General features: G+C 43.1%; 1 protein-coding gene across 5 annotated transcripts in view; it reads left to right on the plus strand.

Moving 5' to 3' along the window:
* AXDND1 (axonemal dynein light chain domain containing 1) overlaps window positions 1–19,719 on the plus strand; it is a 563,032-nt gene that overhangs the window by 505,144 nt on the left and 38,169 nt on the right. For 4 of the 5 annotated variants that reach the window (XM_066597402.1, XM_066597401.1, XM_066597403.1 and 1 more), the window contains exons 2-11: window positions 4,237–4,415; window positions 5,689–5,789; window positions 9,658–9,754; window positions 10,193–10,278; window positions 11,251–11,307; window positions 11,405–11,510; window positions 11,975–12,096; window positions 13,906–14,046; window positions 15,536–15,640; window positions 18,702–18,822. In XM_066597402.1, the coding sequence (XP_066453499.1) occupies window positions 4,237–4,415; window positions 5,689–5,789; window positions 9,658–9,754; window positions 10,193–10,278; window positions 11,251–11,307; window positions 11,405–11,510; window positions 11,975–12,096; window positions 13,906–14,046; window positions 15,536–15,640; window positions 18,702–18,822 (1,115 nt within the window). Of the gene's footprint in view, window positions 1–4,236; window positions 4,416–5,688; window positions 5,795–9,657; window positions 9,755–10,192; window positions 10,279–11,250; window positions 11,308–11,404; window positions 11,511–11,974; window positions 12,097–13,905; window positions 14,047–15,535; window positions 15,641–18,701; window positions 18,823–19,719 lie in introns of those variants that run through there. The other variant, XM_066597406.1, reaches the window with a different exon arrangement.

Raw genomic sequence — 19,719 nt, forward strand, 5'->3', positions numbered from 1 at the left:
GACTGCGTTAGTGGGCCCAGTAGTCATAGTGACTGCGTTAGTGGGCCCAGTAGTCATAGTGACTGCGTTAGTGGGCCCAGTAGTCATAGTTACTCTGTTAGTGGCCCTAGTAGTAATAGTGATCCCCAAAGTGGCCCCGATACTAATAGTGTAGCCAAAGCGACCTAGTAATAATAGTGACCCCCATTGTTGCCGTAGTATTATTAGTGACCCTCATAGTGGCCCAAGTATTAATGGTGACCTCTATAGAGGTCCCAGTAGTAACAATGACCCCCTAAGTGGCGTTAGTATTATTAGTGACCCATATAAAGAGCCCCAATATTATAAGTGCCCCCAGTAGTGTACCCTTTAGTGGACCCAATAGTAATAGTGACTCTGTTAGTGGTCCCAGTAGTCATAGTAACTTCATTAGTGGTCCCAGTAGTCATAATGATTCTGTTTGTGGTACCAGTAATATTGACACCCAAAGTGTCCTTGGTAGTCATAGTGTAGCCCAAAGGGACCTAGTGATAATGGTGACCCCCATTGTCGCTGTAGTATTATTAGTGACCCCCACAGTGGCCCAAGTATTAATGGTGACCCCCCATAGAAGTCCCAGTAGTAACAGTGACCCCCTAAGTGCCCCCAGTACTGTCTCCTTTAGTGGCGCCAATAGTAATAGTGACCCCCTTAATGGCCCCATAGTAATTGTGACTCGGTTAGTCCCAGTAGTTATAGTTACTCTGATAGTGTCCGCTGTATTAATAGTGACCCTAGTAGTAATAGTGTAGCCCAAAGTGACCTAGTAATAATAGTGACTCACATGGTGGCCCCAGAAGTAATAGTGACCCACATAGTGGCCCCAGTAGTAATAGTGACCCACATAGTTGCCCCAGTAGTAATAGTGACCCACATAGTTGCCCCAGTAGTAATAGTGACCCACATAGAGACCCCAGTAGTAATAGTGACCCTTATAGTGGCCCCAGAAGTAATAGTGACTCCCATAAGGGTCCCACTAGTAACAGCGGCCCCCTAAATGGCCCCAGTATTATTAGTGACCCACATAGTGGCCCCAGTAATAGTGACCCCTGTACTGTGCATCCATCACTGCATTAATTCTCTGTAGCTCCAGTTGGTTGGCCGCTGCGCTGTAATCAGTCTGTGACCCCTGACCTCTCCTCTCGCCGGTGCGTAAAGGTCAGTGTATGCCTGCAGGAACGTAGACGCTGGGAGGAGAGGTCAGGGGTCACAGACTGATTACAGCGCGGCAACCGCCTGAGTCTGAGCCACAGATTATAGTGTCAGATCCTCGTGGGTAAACTATGGCGCGGATCTGCCACTTACGGCCGTGTGATTGTAGTAAGAAGACGCTCCATCGTCTCTAGACTGCGGGGGGCTTCACAACGATCCACCAGATCACCACTTGTAAGAGCGAATGCCACCGACCGTTCTGTATAATTACAGCCGCCAGCAGGGTGACGGCGAAAGTCGGTCTCTTTCAGCTCACCTTAAAGATAGTCGCTGGTTGATCAGAAGTCGTCTGATGTAAAGTCACAGTCGGTCATTTATGAAGGACTTGCGATGGACGCTGCCCGGTCTCTCCCCTCCCCCAACGGAACAACCACTGAACAACGATCGCTTTGTAGACGAGCGCCCAGACAGTCATTCTAACGGCTCGCTATACGGAAATGTTTACAAATGGCGCAAATATGGTGGATTTCTGTATCAGAAAATTCTGCAGCAAAAACAGTAGAATCCGCGGCTCCGGTGTGCGTTTTGATTTGAAATCCGCTGCTTTCAGCCCGATGCTCCTCTCACCTCACAATCAGCGCCCCTCACTGCAGCGCACATAGCGATTGTCGGATGAAGCCTGTGACCAAGCCCTGCAGCCACTGGGGGGCGCTGACAGCGCTATGTATTCCCAGGTGAGGGGGAGCGATGTAGCTATTAAACATCTGTAGACATGCAGCCGATTCCTGGTCAAAATAAGCCATCAATAGTTGGTCCGCCGGTCGGGGGCTCCGGCTGATCAGCTGTTTGGGTGCCTGCTGGCAGTGCCACAACACAGGGCACAGAGCGGAAGCAGATGGCTCCAACCCCTGTGCGATGTGATATTTTTGTTGCTAAGCGCAAATGCACGTGCCTTGCAGGTGGAAAAAGTGCAGTATAATACGCCGCTACATGTGCAAAAAAGCATCATTCGTTCCACAAATACACATACGCTCGTGTGAATCTGGCTTTATACACACAGGTCTAACAGAATAACAGAATAACACTCGGTTCCCACGGGACGGAAATCTTGCAGAATGTCCGCAGTGGGACTGCACAGAAATTTCACAAGACTTCCACAGACTTTCGTCTGCTTCTAAACCCGCCATTTGACTTGGGTTGGAAGTGGCTTTTCCGCCCGTATTCCGCTGCAGAAATCTCTCCCCATAGAGAGAAGAGAGCCCGCAGCGGAAATGGTAATACAATTGACATGTTGCAGATTTGAATACCGCGCTGCATGTCAATTTGCGCGTTGTTTCTCCGCAGCGGACTGTCGGCAGCCTGTGAATGAGATTTTTGCCAATCTTGTCCACTTTGCTGCTTAGTTTTAGGTCTAAAAATTCCTGCGGAATTTCAGTGCAGAAAGTCTGCACAGAAATTCCGCCCCGTGTGAACCCAGCCTAAGGCCTCCCTCACTCAGACGTTTTTTTCAGCGTTTAGCGCTGCGCTGTCAGAGGCTCCCATTCGCTTGGAGTCTGTTCTATTTTAGGGTGTTTAGCGCACCTCATCACCTCAGTACTAAAAGCGGATGAAAATGAAAGTAAAACGAGGCAACGCGAGCACGCCGGAGCCGGACAGAAGAGGGCAGACAGCGCAAGCGCGTCTAATCCTGGCAGAAGGCAGCTTTAGTCGGCGCCATGGAGACGGGGACGCCAGCACTGAAGGGGTAAGTGTATAACTTCTGTATGGCCAAAATGTAATGCACGATGTATATTACAAAGTGCATTAATATGGCCATACAGAAGTGCTTAACACCACTTGCTATCGTGGGACAACCCCTTTAACATAGCAGCTGTTCAGTACTAAACTCTTTACACTATTTACACTGAACGCTCATCGTTCAGCTCATCGTCCATCATTTATGCAGCATATTCCTTTCCAACCACTACTTAGATGCCTCTGCCCTGTGCCAGTCACTGCCCTGGCTGCCCGTTAAATACAGAATCCAATTAAAACTCACCACCTTCATCCATTAAGCTCTCCATAGCATTGCCTTCCTCATTTCAATCCACCACCCAGCCCATACCCTTCGTTCTGCTAACGAAATAAGATAAAGCGCCCCTTTAATTCAAGCCTCTCATTCCCGCCTCCAATAATTCTCCAGAGCTGCACCAGTCCTCTGGAACGCGCTACTCCAAACTATAAGGGCAATCCCTGACACACATAATTTCAGGTGTGCTCTAAAAATACACCTCTTCAGGGAGACATACCACATCTAATAAACCAAACCCCTCTGTACTCCTCCTGATAACATACTCCCTGTCCTACTGATTGCAATCCCTGCTAGCCGTAACCAACCTCCCCCTTCCCCTGCAGTCATACTGATTCGGTCACTATAAGGCTCAATTTGACTATTGTCTTTGTGTATAGCATCCCACACTCTCCACCTCGCCATACCGCGCACATCTACAGCCCCTTTACCTTCTGTATCACCCTATTATTTGTAGTATGTAAGCTCGTTGGAGCAGGCCCCCCAGCCCTATTGTTTTCATCAACTGATTACTAGATGTAACTGTAGTTTTGTTTCTGTTCCAGTTTTGTAAGCGCTGTGGAATATATTGGTGCTACATAAAGATTATTATTATTTTTAATATAATTTTATGGAATGTGTGGAGTATTAGGGGAAAAAACTAAAAGATTTTTTGACAGAGGGTGAGCAATGAGTGGAACAGGTTGCCACTGGAGGTGGTGAGTTCTCCTTCAATGTTTCTCAAATAGAGGCTGGATAGACCTCTGTTTGGGATGATTTATTGATCCTACATTGAGTAGGTGGATGGATCACCCTGGAGGGCCCTTCCAACTTTAACGTTCTATGATAAACCCCTTTGTTCTTTTACGATTAAAAAGGCTGAATACAAATATACATTCTGGAGAACTGCTTAAAGTTTTATTGCGGTCTTTGGGAGTACTGAAATCTGTCAATGAAATCATAAAAGGTTGTACACCTCTGATATTTTTACCCAGTCTCTCTGTTCTGTTTTCACATAGATTTAGTGCATATCCAGGACAAATATACAGCTCTAGAACTAGCGCAGCCCCTTTCTACATGTGAACAAAGCGACTTCATCCCAGATGAAATTCTTCAAGTTCTGACGTCAACTGCACAAGAAACAGAGAAGCCTGAACTGGGTCAGCTGAAGAAAAGTAGACATCTTAAAGATGCAAAGGTGCGTACGGGCTAATTACATTATACTACATTGTGGTAATACATTGCAGGGCTGTGCACTTTACTACATACATAAAAGAGCCCGGTCTTGTTAGTCGCATGATGGCATGGGACCAAGAGTTGCACACTAACTATCTACAGCCATGTCAGCAGACAGCCATCCGCAATGGGCAGGATCGGAGATAACTCCGCTATAGCACAGGTCACATAGATTCATGTGATTATTCCCAGCAAGAGAAACCAAGTAATGTTGTAGATATGATACCTTTTACTGGCTAACAAAAATACATAATGTTATAGCGAGCTTCCGAACCTCTCAGGCTCTTCTTCAGGCTTAAATGGAATAGATCCGAAGACACATGAATATTTGTACATACTTATGACACACTTAAGACAAGGCGCAGACATGGATGTGATTGGTTTGCACTTAAAAAGAATACTGCAACAGAAACATTTTTAACTAGACACTGACAAGGGAGTGAGAGTTTTATGGTCCCTGAATTACTGTTGGGGGGTCACCAGGCCAGAAGTGTTATCTGTGCTATACAATTCTCATACCTCCCATTCACCCCAAAATCCTCGTGAATAATTTAGTCCTCTTTCGAACATGTCAAAAGTTGTTATAAATTTATATTCCCAAATTCTTCTATGGCTTTGTGATTTGAAACCATGCTAAATTGTTCCCGAGGATTTATGGGTGAATGGAAGGTATGAGAATTTTATAGCACAGATAACACTTCTGGCCTGGTGACCCCCCACCTCCCCAACAGGAATTCAGAGACCATAAACTTTCACTCCGCTATCAGTGTCTAGTTAAGAATGTTTGTGTACCTATCACAGTATTCCTTTTAAGTGCAAGCCAATCACATCCATGTCTGCGCCTTGTCATAAGTATGTATGTCATTAGTGTGTATAAATATTCATGCCTCTTTGGATCTATTCCACTCAAGCCGAGAGGTTCGGAAGCTCATTATTACATCATGTATTTTTGTAAGCCATTAAAAAGTATCATATCTACAAGATTACGTGGTTTCTCTTGCTGGGAACAATCACATTTTGCTCTACTGGCTAACACCATACCAAAGCTTTGTTTTCAATATACCTAACATAGATTCATTACATGGGGTATATTTTCCAAAAGAGGACCATAAGTGAGGGCACATCTATGTATGCTGCAGATACCACATTGAATACTGTATGCTGCATCAGTCTATAGGGGTAACCTGTTACACTATGTGCTACTTACAATTAAAGCTGATTTCTTTTTGCTTAAGGTTTGTCTCCGCGTCACGGATCGGGTCTGGCATCATCCTCTTCGCAGGAACAGGTTTAAGCATCTGACTGACCAGCCCGTTTGTTTGACGGGGGCTGGGAGGTAAGGTACATTAGCCGTTTGGTGAAATGTGTTCTAGAAATGTACACAACGTGGTCTGTGAGTACAGCTCCAAAAATCTTCATATGGGTGGATTCAGACGAGCGTGTTTATGTGCACAAAACCACGCATGTATTAGAACCATTGCTTCCCTATGGTGTATTCACATGTTCATGTTTTACAGGTGTGCAAATGCACGTACCTGCAAAACATAAGACGTGTGCACCATACGTCCGTGGTGTGTCAATATTCCCCAGCAAGGAGTCCCCTTGTCACTGAGCACTGACAGCACTGTCACAGTGTTCAGTGCCAAGGTGACTCCCCGCGGGAAGTAAAGAATCCAAATGACACAGCTGTGGCAGAAGATTTCTTCATCCCAACGGGAAGTAAAGAATCTCCCTGTCACAGCTGTGGCAGAGGATTGCGATGCTCTCCCATTGCTTTCAATGGGACCGGCGCTTCTACAGTCCCATTGAAAGCAATGGGATGCTGGCGAGTCCTGCAGGGATTTTCGGCAAAGGGCTTTAAATATATACCTTTCCCTGAAAACTATCCATAGAATGTATTAAAAATAAAAAAATATATATACTCACCTCTCCTCAGCTGCTGGGGCTCAGGCGAAACAGCCTGTCTTCTCCCTGCACTGCTCTGAAGCTCTTTCAGCAGGCGGAGATTTTAAGTCCCCGCCTGCTGAAAGGGCTGTATCTGATTGGCTGAGCGCTCAGCCAATCACAGGGAGCTCTCAGGCATTCATTGAATGACAGCTGAGTGCTGCCTGTGATTGGTCACAGCACTCAGCCAATCACAGGCAGTGCTTGGCCGTTCATTGAATTCACTGCAGTGGTTGCCGGCAGCCTATTGCTATCAATGAGGTCGCAGGTAGCTGCCACAGCTCCACCGCAAGCAATGCTGCACGTACCTGCATTCACGCATGTTTGTGCACGTACGTTGGTGTGCAGTTTTGTGCCCACCTATGTATGGCACACGCACACGCTCATGTGAATGCACCCTATATCAGGGCTTGTCCACACCAGCGTTAGTGATTTCCATTCCCCTGTTCCATGTTGGAGCAGAGAAACAGACATAAAAAAAGACTAAACATTTCTGTTTTTTCCAATGGGATTTCGAAAGGATTTCAAAAAAATGTAAATGCTTCCGTTGCTTCCGATTCATTTTTGTTATTAAAACAGGAAAATACACAAAATTAGACATTACAGCCAGTATAAAACTAATAGACAATTAGAACAAAAGGAGGGAGGATCCTGCTCACAAGAGCTTGCAATCTATGAGGAAATAAGGATGACAAGAAGTAAGAATGCCTGTTCTGTACAATGGCCCAGTCATCTTTTATATAAATAGGGTAGTATACTTAAAGCTGTATGAGCCAGCTACTATACATGTATATACAAATATAAAGTGTTTGGAATGTGGGGGATACAATTGGATGAAGGGGTGAGGTTTCCGAAGGGGAATATAGAAGCAGTGTAAATGGTGTAGAGGTAGATTAGGAGACGTCATATGCCCCCTAAAAACGTGTGTTTTTAGAGCACATTTAAACTGTGGGTGTTAGGAATTGACCTGATTGTCTGTGGTCGCACAGAGAACTGGTACAGCTCAGGAAAAGTGTTGCAGACAGAAGTGGGAGGTTCGGTTTAAAGATGAACTTAGGCTTTGCACAGGATGACTCTCAGACACATAAGCACCCAACAGTCATCCCAAGACTTATTACTCCTGTGCTTTCACACAGGAACAATAGTTGTTCAGTGACTGGAGGCGGAGCGCACCCGAGATCTCATTTGGACACCCGGCTCAATTCATTGTGAAAAGGCAGTCGTTCAAAGATGAATGACTGCCTGTTTACACTGAGACAGAACTTGCTCATTAGTCAGCTTTGAGCTGAAATTAAGCGATTAACCACTACTGCTCAATATCCTGTTGGCTCCCATGTTTAAACTGGACCACTATCGCTGCTAATCGCTCGTTTGAGAGACTTTTTGTCTAATAGTTGTCTTGTGTAAAGCGATCCTTAGTCTAAGGTCATTATTTGAGCAGAGAGCATAGTAGGGTGGTAAAGAGAGATGAAGGAGAAGATATAACTTGGTGCAGCCCTGTGGAGGGCTTAATGCATAAAGGTGATGAGTTTAAGAAAGGGGGTAAGGGGGGGGGGGGGGGGCGGCTCTATAGCATATAATAAAATGAAGGCTCCTGTCTGGTTATTGATCATACCAACACAATTTGTTCTGCACGCAGAGCTGGAGGACTTTCTTTATCTTTGGCTGCAGGCAGCATTGCTTAGCATTGGTCTTATGACTAAACTAGCTGATATACCCAGCTTCGCCCGAGTTAATTTGGTAGCAGTTGCATTGTGTCACTCTATGATTAGGATTCAGCAGACTAATGCTACGACTGACTAAACAATAACTCTGGACATGTAGTAAGCATAACCATAGACTTAAAAGGCCAATTTTTTCCCCCATTCATTATGTAACTAGCCCCCCGTTTATATATTTTGGTCAGTGTTACTTTGGTTAGTTATTTCTTTCTATATGAAACTCCCAGGCTCTTCCGCAAGTAGTCATGATATCTCAATTTTGACCAGCTCAAATGTACGTATTCAGTTTCTTAGTCTGTATGATGCTGTAAGATGGACCCTACCACATAAACTGCTTAAAGAGGAAAGCAAAACTCCTATCATAGTTACTGATGATGATTGCACTGCTCCTGTCGCACAGTTATAATAAAGGAGATCACAGCTTATCCTCCTGACTGTATACTTATGGGCTGTAGCTTATTTAGCTGAACATAGAATACACATGGTAATGACAGTGTTGCAGGAATGGTACAGACGCAAGCTGCTCATGTAATGCTGTGCTGATCATAGAATTGAGCGCACAGAACAGTGAAAGTGAAAGCAACATAAAGATGGTGCCTGATAAGCATCAGCAGACAGAAGGCTGCACTGCATGGAAGAACTGCAATATACAGAGAGACCTCCATAGTGGGACAGACAATCAGGTGAAGAGGGCAGGGATGGAAAAATGTGTTTCCCCCAGAGCGGCCCTTTAACATACTTTAGGTTTCTGAACTAAACTAAAAAGGTAACAATTGTGAAGCAACCCTCCTTCCCCATGTCTGCATATCTGTAAGGCTAGGAAGATCTTCCCAACCAAATTTTTAGGATTCTGTTGTTTGTAAAAATCAGTAACTTTGCATATAGTCTTGATTAAACATTTCCTATCATTTTATGTGCGCAACTCCTGTGCAGATCTATGTGTCTGCGTGTACAAAGGTGAAATTCCAGCTCACCTCGCAGCTAAGGATGTACAGAAGAGCATACCCCAGAAGTGTATAAAACAATGAGAAAGTCCAGCATCCGAAAAAACAGCTTTATATCCAAGTCAGTAAAATATCATCAAGGAAAATGCAGGACAAAGAATAATGTTACGTGTTTCAGGCTAAATTACAAGCCCTTAGTTATAGACATGACTTAACAGCTTGTAATTAGCCTGAAACGTGTAACAATTGTAATTTTTATTTTGTCCTTTGTTTTTTCTGATGGAAGCTATTTTTTATGGATGCTGGATTTTCTCATTGTTTTATGTGTCTTCATAGTAACGGACTACAAACAAACCCCGTATAGTATGCTCCGATGATCCTGCTCTCTTCCATTTGTCCCCTACTGTCTGCTAACCTGCTTATTCTATGTATAGGAAAAAGAGTACGACTGTCAGATCGCACTAAATTATTGTTTGTAGTCTGCTGTCATCGAGATGCATTGGTCATCATAGGAGAAGTAGAATCAAAACAGTAGGAAACTTTGGGTGAATTGATAACTTATGGGCTTAATAAACCGTACATGTTGATATTTCAGGGATATTTCGTTCCTCTGTGATGCCGTAGTTATGGAGAAAAAGAACACAACCGTCACACAGTCAACAACCCGAAGTGATAGGACCCCGGGGGCAATGGTATGCCTTTGACCGCACTTCGCCTACTATGGCACTAAATTCACTTGAATCCATAGAACTGATCTTACTGAATCTTGTTAGTGGAATACCTTTGTTACCATAAATTAACCCAGTAGGTACCATATATTCAGCTTATTGTGCACCCAATTACTTTCAAGCAAACGAAGACAAGATTGAATGTTGTATACCGCCTGGACTTGTATCTTCAGGTTTAATCCTTCCCTATTATAATATGGCGCTTTACAATATATCTTATTGGGGATCAGATCTTGCTTACATGGCGCTCCAGTGATGCATTTTCCCCTTCAAAGATAAGTAGTAGAATTTCAGCAGCTTGTATGCAATTACTAACATACACAGCTACTAATGATGCCTGTTTGACTGAATACAGACATACTGGAGATATTTTCTAATAACATAATAACATTATTATTCTAGGAGCAAAGCATCGAAGAAAGTCTTATACCAAACGAGTTTTACCTTGTGAAGAATAAAGGCGTTTTAGGACTTGAGTATTTTGAAGAGTAAGTAGAATAATGCTTTTAGTGATGGGGAGGCCTTCTGTTATTGCAGAGTTTAATGTGGACTCATTCATTGTAAGGTCAGATAGAAATCAGGGCACGATTGTTTTGGGAATTTCAAGTGCCAATCAACAAACTGACCTTTCTTTATAGTGGTTTATTATTTTTACATGTGTTGCAGATTATAGACTGTTGTGAAACAGCCTGTAGTGCTGACAAATACTATTATAGTGAAGCTGCAGGGGACGGCAATTGTTCAGGATAGATTCTGCATTAAATCAGCATTTAAGCAAATCAGTGAGCTATAGGGGTGGATCAGTCTTTTTAACTACAACATGTATAGGATAATGGAATATTATAAGTCACCAAAATCTTCCATCATCATATGAAAGCCAAGTAGCCTGTATAAATGCACTTGACGTTTGGCCTTTAATTTTGTAGGATCACAGACCTGCCATGTGACTACAAATATTCTTATAAATCACAATACTTTATTCCATATATAACCTAGTTTATAACAAGCTTCCATTAGAAACCTTGGATTTTACCAGCAGTGGCTTATTCAGCATTAAAGGGATTTTTTGGGGAGTAAATTCTTGATGTATTCATGTTCTATCCTCAGGATGGGTCATCAAGAGTCGATCAGTAGACACCTGCCATTCGGGATCCCCACTGATCAGCTGATTGAAGTAACAGAAGCACTCGGGTGAGAGCTGCTGTCACTTTAGTCCATACCAGCTCCATCCCAATGAATGGGACTGAGTTGCTCTCAGGCCATGTGACTAATTACCATGATGTCACCAGCTTGAGAAAAGGCTGCAGCACTCACACAAGCCTTTCCAATCGGTGGGATCGGTGGGAATCCAAATCGGCAGACCCCTCTTGATCAACTATTGAGGATATGTAATCAGTAGCAGTTTAGTCCTGGAAAACCCCTTTACTATCTACTTTAATTTCTTATTATTTTACTCTTAGTAAATACACAACCCTGCTAGAAGATGATGAGAAGAAGCTCCGCTTATTCCCTTCTATGTAAGTATATCTTGTACTCTGTGCATTTGCCCATTTTCTTGCCAACATGTTAATAAATAGGTTAAATATAATGAAATCTGATATATCTTCGCTGTAGGAAACCAAATGGGAGAGCTGAGGTTATTCAGCTGATGAAGGTGATGGACACCATGCTAAAGCAAGCAGGTATAGAAGAAGATGTAAAACTCGAAGGACCAACTCAGGTAAAAATATTATACTAGACTCTGGGAGATTTATCAAAACTAGTGTAATGGAAAAGTGGAGATGTTGCTCAAAGCAGCTAGTCAGTAAATGAGGGTCATTTTTCAGAGGCTGTTTAAAACAACAACGAAATTGGTTGCTAATGAACCAAGTTATGGAAGAACACATCTGTATACGTGTTCGTACATTGCACAGTCAGTGAACATCTGCAGTCTCTTCAACATTTATATCTGCATGCGTTCTGGTTCGTACTCAGGACACCTCACTTTTCATAGCAGCTGTTCTAAGTACTGTAGCATTGTCCTATTGAAGGATAGGTCAGCAATTTTTACAGCCTGGATAACCCCTTTAAATATTAAAATTACATGGCGCTCTACTTTTATTTTCCTCAGAGTTCATGCTGCAACTAGTGAAACTATTTATTATATAATTAGTTAAATCAATTATTTCTTCTCTGTTTACTTAGATTCACAATCTGCTGGAATTACTGAAGACAGAGCAGAATATCTACAACATCGTGTTTCATGAACTGATCCGACAGGTCAGCGTAGAGTGTGTGGAGAGAGGAGAACTACTAGCTAAGCTCAGGTCAGAGCTACTATACACTATATATCAGCCACAAATGCAGTATCTCCATTTCGTGAATTCAGTGAGAGCCATACAGGGAGAGAATTACTTTGTAATTATGCCAGCAGTTTGACAAGGATGTTGTGTTTATGATACCCTCTACTAAACGTTCCAGTGCCTGCAAGAAGTTTAGTTTGGTAAAAAAGATAATTAGTCTCATGACTGATTTACTGCTACTCTTCTGAGAAGGAAAGTAGCTGTGAATAAGGTCAGGTACAACATGTTAGCTGAACTGTATTCTCCAGCGCAGTGTATGTTCCACTAAACCTTCATGAATGTATGTCAGACATACTATAATGCATTCTACAAACTTTATTCCAAGAGCGTACCTGGAGGTTGGTTCCCAGTCAACTGTCAGTAGTTAGGGGATGGCAGGTTTTCTCAACAAGGCCGTGAAGTAAAACAGTCAGAAAAGAGACTAAGTTGGACTTAAGGCCTTAGTCACACGGGCGTTTTTTCACGCGATTTGCGCATCGCATGACGGATGCGCATGCGCAAATCGCGTGACCGGCGCCGAAAAATCGGCCCAAAAATCGCCCGAAAATCTGCTCCTAGCCGCGTTTCATTAGAAACGGGCCGGAGCTGTCCAGCTCATTGCATTCAATGGAGCCGGCAATACAGCGGCTCCATTGAATGCAAGCGCTGCGGGCGTGCGCGGGGTTAATTGTCGGGAAGGGGTTAAATATATAACCCCTTACCTGCAATGCATCCTTAAATGTGAAAAAATAAAAAAAAAGGATGTACTCACCTGCTCCCGGCAGCTGGAGATCCCGGCGGTCGGCCTGCAGTGGGTGTGAAGGAGGTGTGACTCAGGCTTGCCCCTGATTGGCTCAGCGCTGAGCCAATCAGAAGCAAGTCTCAGTCACACCCATTCATGAATTCATGAATGGGTGTGACTGAGCTCAGCCTCTGATTGGCTCAGGCTGAGCCAATCAGGGGCAAGCCTGAGTCACACCTCCTTCACACCCACTGCAGGCCGACCGCCGGGATCTCCAGCTGCCGGGAGCAGGTGAGAACATCCTTTTTTTTTATTTTTTCACATTTAAGGATGCATTGCAGGTAAGGGGTTATATATTTAACCCCTTCCCGACAATTAACCCCGCGCACGCCGGCAGCCCATTGCTTTCAATGGAGCGGCTGTATTGCCGCTCCATTGAATTCAATGGGCAAACATCGTTCTTCTCTGCCACAGCTGTTCCAGCTGTGGCAGAGAAGAATGATTTGTCTTCTATATGTTCTCAATGGGGTCGGCGCTGCTGCCGCCGGCCCCGTTGAGCGCATATAGAGAAGAGAACAGGAATCGCAGATCGCAGATAGGTGCGATCTGCGATTTCTGTTCTCTAATTTATCGGACGAGCGCATAAAAAGCGCTCATGTGTCCGATACCATTGCAAAGCAATGGTTTTAAAAAGTCGCCGGACGCATGCGCATGCGCAAATCGCGGCAATAAACGCCCGTGTGACTAAGCCCTAAGGGTGTTGAAAGCAACCTAGTAGAAAGGCAGGAACACCGTTTAGTAGACTATTACTAGGTTGCAACAGACTAACCTGGGGTGCGGATTCTAAAGTATCTGCTGTTCTTCACCCTTAACCATAGCAAAGAATTACAGACTTTACCAGTCATACACTCGGGTCGGGGTCCCAGGATAGTCCCCAATAGGTGGTCAGACAACAGATATCAGGCTGGGCTAAAGACATGGCCAGGACAGATCTTTGTTTTCTAGATTTGTATGTGGAGCCAAGTATCTTCTGTTATTATTTGTGTTCACAGGCAACGATACGTAATGTTACTTAATAAGATCCCACGGCAAGTACTCAGTCTCTACAATGACTTACTGGCTCAGCGGGCGTTAGACCGCTGTCTTACTGAAGAGATCATTTATTTTAAGAATTCCATTGGAGAACTGACGGAGTGAGTACTTCTAATTCCAAAGAGATTCAGAATATCTTAAAGGAGATTATGTATATCAAGGCTTATCAGTGGTTGAAGTTACAAGTTACAGCTTTGTTTGTATCTCCAAGTCATAACTTCCTATTCCTGTACTTTTACATGACAGTGTAAAGGAATCAAATAACTTCTTTCGTTTCCTTACCTTCCCACCAAAACATACAAGTTTTCATTATTTTATACCCAGAAAGAATAGTTTACCTTAGAAACCAAAGCATTGGTTTGGTACCAATGCTTTGGTTTCTAAGGTAAACTATTCAAAGGTAAACTATTCTAAGGTAAACTATACCAATTTGGTACCATTGCTAATGAACCATAGAATAAAGTTAAAAGGATTTTCCAAGTACAAAATGTAAATTCTAAAAATGCTGAAATTGATGAGATCCAGTTAAATGGAGCTAAATTGTGGCAACCTGTACCTTTTATCTGCTGCTCTGAACCCTCTTCTGCGTCCCATGCAGTTACTGATGTGACACTGTGCTAACATGCATCACTTCTGCAGTAAACAGAGCAATAGAATGTTACCTACAGTATGCATAAAATTTGATTTCCGACCAGTACTGTAGCTCCGCCCACAACTCACAGGTCCTACAACTTAACCCTTTCCAATCCACTGTCTGATGTCTAAAGACATTCTGATTGAAGGCTGTACAGCTCCGATGTAGGAATACATCCGTCAGGGTATCCTTACTGTATATTAATGGCCACTCTGTTGTCGGGGGCCTCTTCGGCATGTCTCATACTACAGTACTGGCTCTAGCCAGCAGATGGCAATATTATATAATGGGAAAAAGAGAAAAACACCTAGGAAACCCTGAATCCAAAATTGGATTGCAAAGGGTTAATAGCACCAACCTCCCTCTCACTCAGACTGCCAGAGAAATCTGCTGAAGCAGGCAAACAAGACCTCCCAGCACTCTGAACTTCACATGAGCAACACAGCACAGTGATTCTGCTCCTGTCCTCCCATCATGCACTGCTCACAGGATGGTGGAGGCTATGGACAGGGGAGGAAGTAGAAAATGCTGACAAAGATTTAAGTGGAAGTGAAGATATTTTTCAGGCGGAGGATCCTGTGACATAGATAGAAAATTAAGAAAATAGACCGGGTACAGTGAATCTATTACAGAATGACTTATTGTGATGATGTACATTAGTCTGTGGCTGGAATACCCCTTTAACTAATTTTTACAGCCCAGTAAAACACTAAAGAAAAAAAATGCATTTCTGCAAACTTAAACCACAAAAAAAAATTCTAAAAAAATAATGTTTATAAGTTTTTGTTTTTTATGCGCAGTTTATTTTATGTTGTCTCCTATACAGTCTCTTGGACTTCCTGAATTGCTCCTCAAGCTGCGACGTCTGTTACTGTCTTGTGGGATCTTTGTAGAGCGATTGTGAAGACTGATAGTTACTGTAGTCGGTATAGTGATAAAATGTTGTTCAATTGCAGTGAATTATATCAAGTAAGAGAACATGATTTGCGGGTGAGCAAAGATGCAAAACAGGCACAAGCTGAATTGGCTAAGGCTTTGAACAATGCAAAGAAGAATGCCAAGTAAGATGCCAACCATATATTATGCAGCACTTTACATCACTTGATATTGGGTTCTGTCCTCATTGGGGCTCACAATCGATATCCACCTATCTGTATGTTATTTGGATTATGGGAGGAATCACACGTATATGCAGGGAGAACATACAAACTCCATGCAGATGTTGTCTTTGGTGGGATTCCTCTACACCTTATCTAAATACAGGGTTACTATCGAAAAAAATAGACACTTTCAACATTTTATAGAAACCAAAGTATTAATGGAATAACCAAAATATTTACACTGGATTTTAGCATATGTCTTTAAGCTTATACAACTAAGGTCTCGATCACATGGGTGTATGCAGTTTCGGTGCATAAAAGTCGCAGCATTCTTACACACCCAAACTGTGCTTATTTACTGTGTATTTGGCTGTTCTTGTGATTTTTATTTTTTTTGCACGTGTATTTACTACATTCTTCACGTGTGCAAAAAAACTGCAAGAAGGGCCCATCAATTTCTCTTGCCTTCATGCATAAATGTAAGTATACACTGCTTTTTTATGCAATCCCATAGACTTTAATGGGCAATTCTGGTCCGTAATACTGACCGAAATAGGACATGCTGCGATTTTTTTTTCATGTTCGTAAAATACACATCTGAATCAATGGGGCTTATGCTGTCCATATTCTGCACATACAAAATACGCACTAAGGGTGACTACCCACTAGCGTTTTTTTTCACTGCGAAATTCGCAGCGTTTTTTTTTCCTGCAGGGGTCTATGGGACTTGTAATGTTAAAATCGCGATTTACCGCGATATCGCGATTTTGCGCGATCGCGATTTTAGCTTTACATGTCCCATAGCCCAAAGACCCCTGCAGGAAAAAAAAACGCTGCGAACTTCGCAGTAAAAAAAACGCTAGTGGGTAGTCACCCTGAGGCCTTAGTCAGACGGGCGCATCGGCACCCGTACACCGGCGCCGATGCGCCCGTCTGACTGTCAGTGAGAAGACGGACGTACCTGCAGACGGCCGTCTCTCTGAAGCGCTGGAGGAAAGAACACATGACCGGCAATGGAGCCGGTCACATGTTCTTTCCTATAGCGCTGCAGAGAGACGGCCGTCTGCAGGTACGTCCGTCTTCTCACTGACAGTCAGACGGGCGCATCGGCGCTGGTGTACGGGTGCCGATGCGCTCGTGTGACTAAGGCCTTAGTATGTGAATGAGCTCTAAGTTATAAATACTTATGTGTGAGCCTTTTCACAAACACGACCCACTTGTTCCTCAACTACAGATGTCTACCAGAACTTTTCCCTTTCATAAAGCATCAGTGTTCTGAATTTTTTTGTTCCACAGGCGCTAATGAGATGCTGATGTCACAAAAATCTGCGCTCTCAAAAACTTTCATCCCAACTGCGCAAACTGCATATCTATCTGTTTAATGGTTTTGGTTCTGTATAACATTGAAAGTGTTTATTAATAATCCTTTATTTAATTTCTAAAGATACAGCAGTCATGGACATCGTCTCCTGGCTATATCTCTTTTGTTGCCTTTTGAGCTATAAAAGCACAATCCAAGCACTAAGATACATTACTATATCAAGGCATTGCGTTATCAGTATACTGGTTGATTGAACTCTTGTACAACACAAGTCTTTAGGCCCATTTACACGCAATGATATCACTAAAACAACCGCACAACTGAACAAACTGACATTTTTGAATAAAATTACATGTACAGGTAATGGCTTTTAATCATCTGCATTTCCTCCATTAGCTAAAGTAAACTCTGTACGAGTTGTTTGCTCAGCTGGGCGTGTGTTTATGAGAGGGTTATCTGGCCGACAGGAGTCCAGTGGCTTCTCTGGGCAGAGGAGGGCACAAGTACATTCAAAAGACTGACGAATTTCATTCAAATGGAACAAATTTTGAGCAATCAAACAATGGTTATTATGCCGGCTAAAAAACAACGCTAAACGACAACTGAATGAATAGTGCACAATGCCTGCGTTTACATATAATAATAATAATAATAATAAACTTTATTTGAGTAGCACCAACATATTCCGCAGCGCTTGTAATGATTATTGCTCACTTTCGGATGTTTGAACGAATTTTGAGCAATAATTGTTGCGTGTAAAAGGGCCTTTAGCTGACTTTCAACTATACAATCTTCACAGCTTAAATGATATACAGTACATGAAAGTAGCATGCACATATAACACCATACAAAACCCATCACATTCCTATCTCCTATCCCCAAAAAAGACAGATTGCTAACTAGAGAAAATTGAGATTTTTAGTTACATAAACAGTGATCATCATTTTGCCAAACGTAACTGCTAGATCTCACCAGGACAAATGCCTAAGGGTGCATTCACACGAGCGCGTGCCGTACATAGGTGCGCACAAAACCGTGCACCCACGTACGTGCACAAACACGCTGCCAGTGGCCCCATTGAATGCAATAGGATGCAGGCAAGCCCTGCAGGGATTTTCAGGGAAAGGCTTTAAATATAAGCCCTTCCCTGAAAAATCATCCCTAGAATGTGTAAAAAAATATATACTCACCTCTTTGAGGCAGCTACTGTCTTCTTCCTGCCCTGCTCTGACTGTGTTTTAGCAGACGGGTATTTAAAATCCCCGCCTGCTGAAAGGGCTGTATCTGATTGGCTGAGCACTCAGCCAATCAGATACAGACCACAGCCATTCATTGACTGACAGCTAAGTGCTGTCTGTGATTGGTCACAACACTTAGCCAATCACAGGCAGCTCTTGGCCATTCATAGAGTGGCCACTGTGACCAGTGCTGTCACAGTGTTCAGTGACAAGGGGTCTACCCACTGGGGAATATTGACGCGCACCACAGACTTATGGTGCACGCATGTCCTATGTTTTGCAGTGAACACACCATAGGTAACCAATGGTTTTAATAGGTGCGTGTTTTTGTGTGCACAATTGTACACACATAAACACGCACATGTTGAATCCACCCTAAAAGGAAAATCCATTGATCATGCCATCACTATATAAACACGTGTGTCTGTAGCATGAATGATAAACTATTTGCTCTCTTGTTCAGTCTTTTAGAAGAATATCGTGAGTTGTATGAATTACAAAGAAGTCGCCTGGAGAAACAATTAGTTCACCTAACGGAAGAAAGAGATCTTTGGAGTTCTGCAACATACAGACTGGCGAGAAAGGTGCTGTAATAACTCCTGACGTAGATTGTTAGCAAACACAATATATTTTGCGCAAACTCATTGAACAACTATGAGCTAATTGCTGCTCATTACAGATGCATCAAGTCTACATTCCTTTGTCTCACTACCAGAGATTGAATATTAGGGCAGATGTAATTACCCTGTAAACTCGTTATACTGTGCACTATACTATGCCCATGAATGATACGAATAGTTAGTATCATAATTTTAGGTTATGACTCTCGCAACAAGATTGCATAGAAGTGGTGATGTATAGGGACTAGTGCTAGCGGCATATTAGTGTAAAACTCTAGGTGCAGAATGCACCGCTGCGTTAAAATTTTATACAGAAGCACATTGAGGTTTTTGTTTTGTAATATTTGTTTCTACGCAGTATTCCGTATGCCGGACTCGCAGAGGAAAACTTTCCGCTTCAGTATATTTTTTTTATTTGATTTCATTTTTGTGTTCAGTAGCTCTCTATACAGCACCTCTCACACGAGCATATGTAAAAATGCAGCATTTTTTATGCAGAGTTTACTGCGTGCAGAGCTTAATTTTTGTGCGCATTTGCCTGCATTTTTCGCTGTGTATTTTCAGTACATTCACATATGATGTTAAAAAAGTAACAACGCAGACAAGCAAGAATATGTTGTCACAACCACCTCTGGTGGCAGAGTAACCTGAGTCATAAACTTAGTAAGACGCATTATTACATCTGCAATTGCATATTTACTGCATTTTTTACGCACGGCATTCATTTCAATGGGCGATTTAGGCCGCCTGCAGACGGGCGGGTCGGATCCGGCTGCGAGGATTCTCGCCGCGGGACCCGACCCGAGTGCCTGCAGAGAGCAGTGGGTACTCGCCCGCGGCTCCGGCTGTTTGATGTGCCGG

Source organism: Eleutherodactylus coqui, chromosome 3 (assembly GCF_035609145.1).
Source record: "Eleutherodactylus coqui strain aEleCoq1 chromosome 3, aEleCoq1.hap1, whole genome shotgun sequence".
Lineage (NCBI taxonomy): Eukaryota > Metazoa > Chordata > Amphibia > Anura > Eleutherodactylidae > Eleutherodactylus > Eleutherodactylus coqui.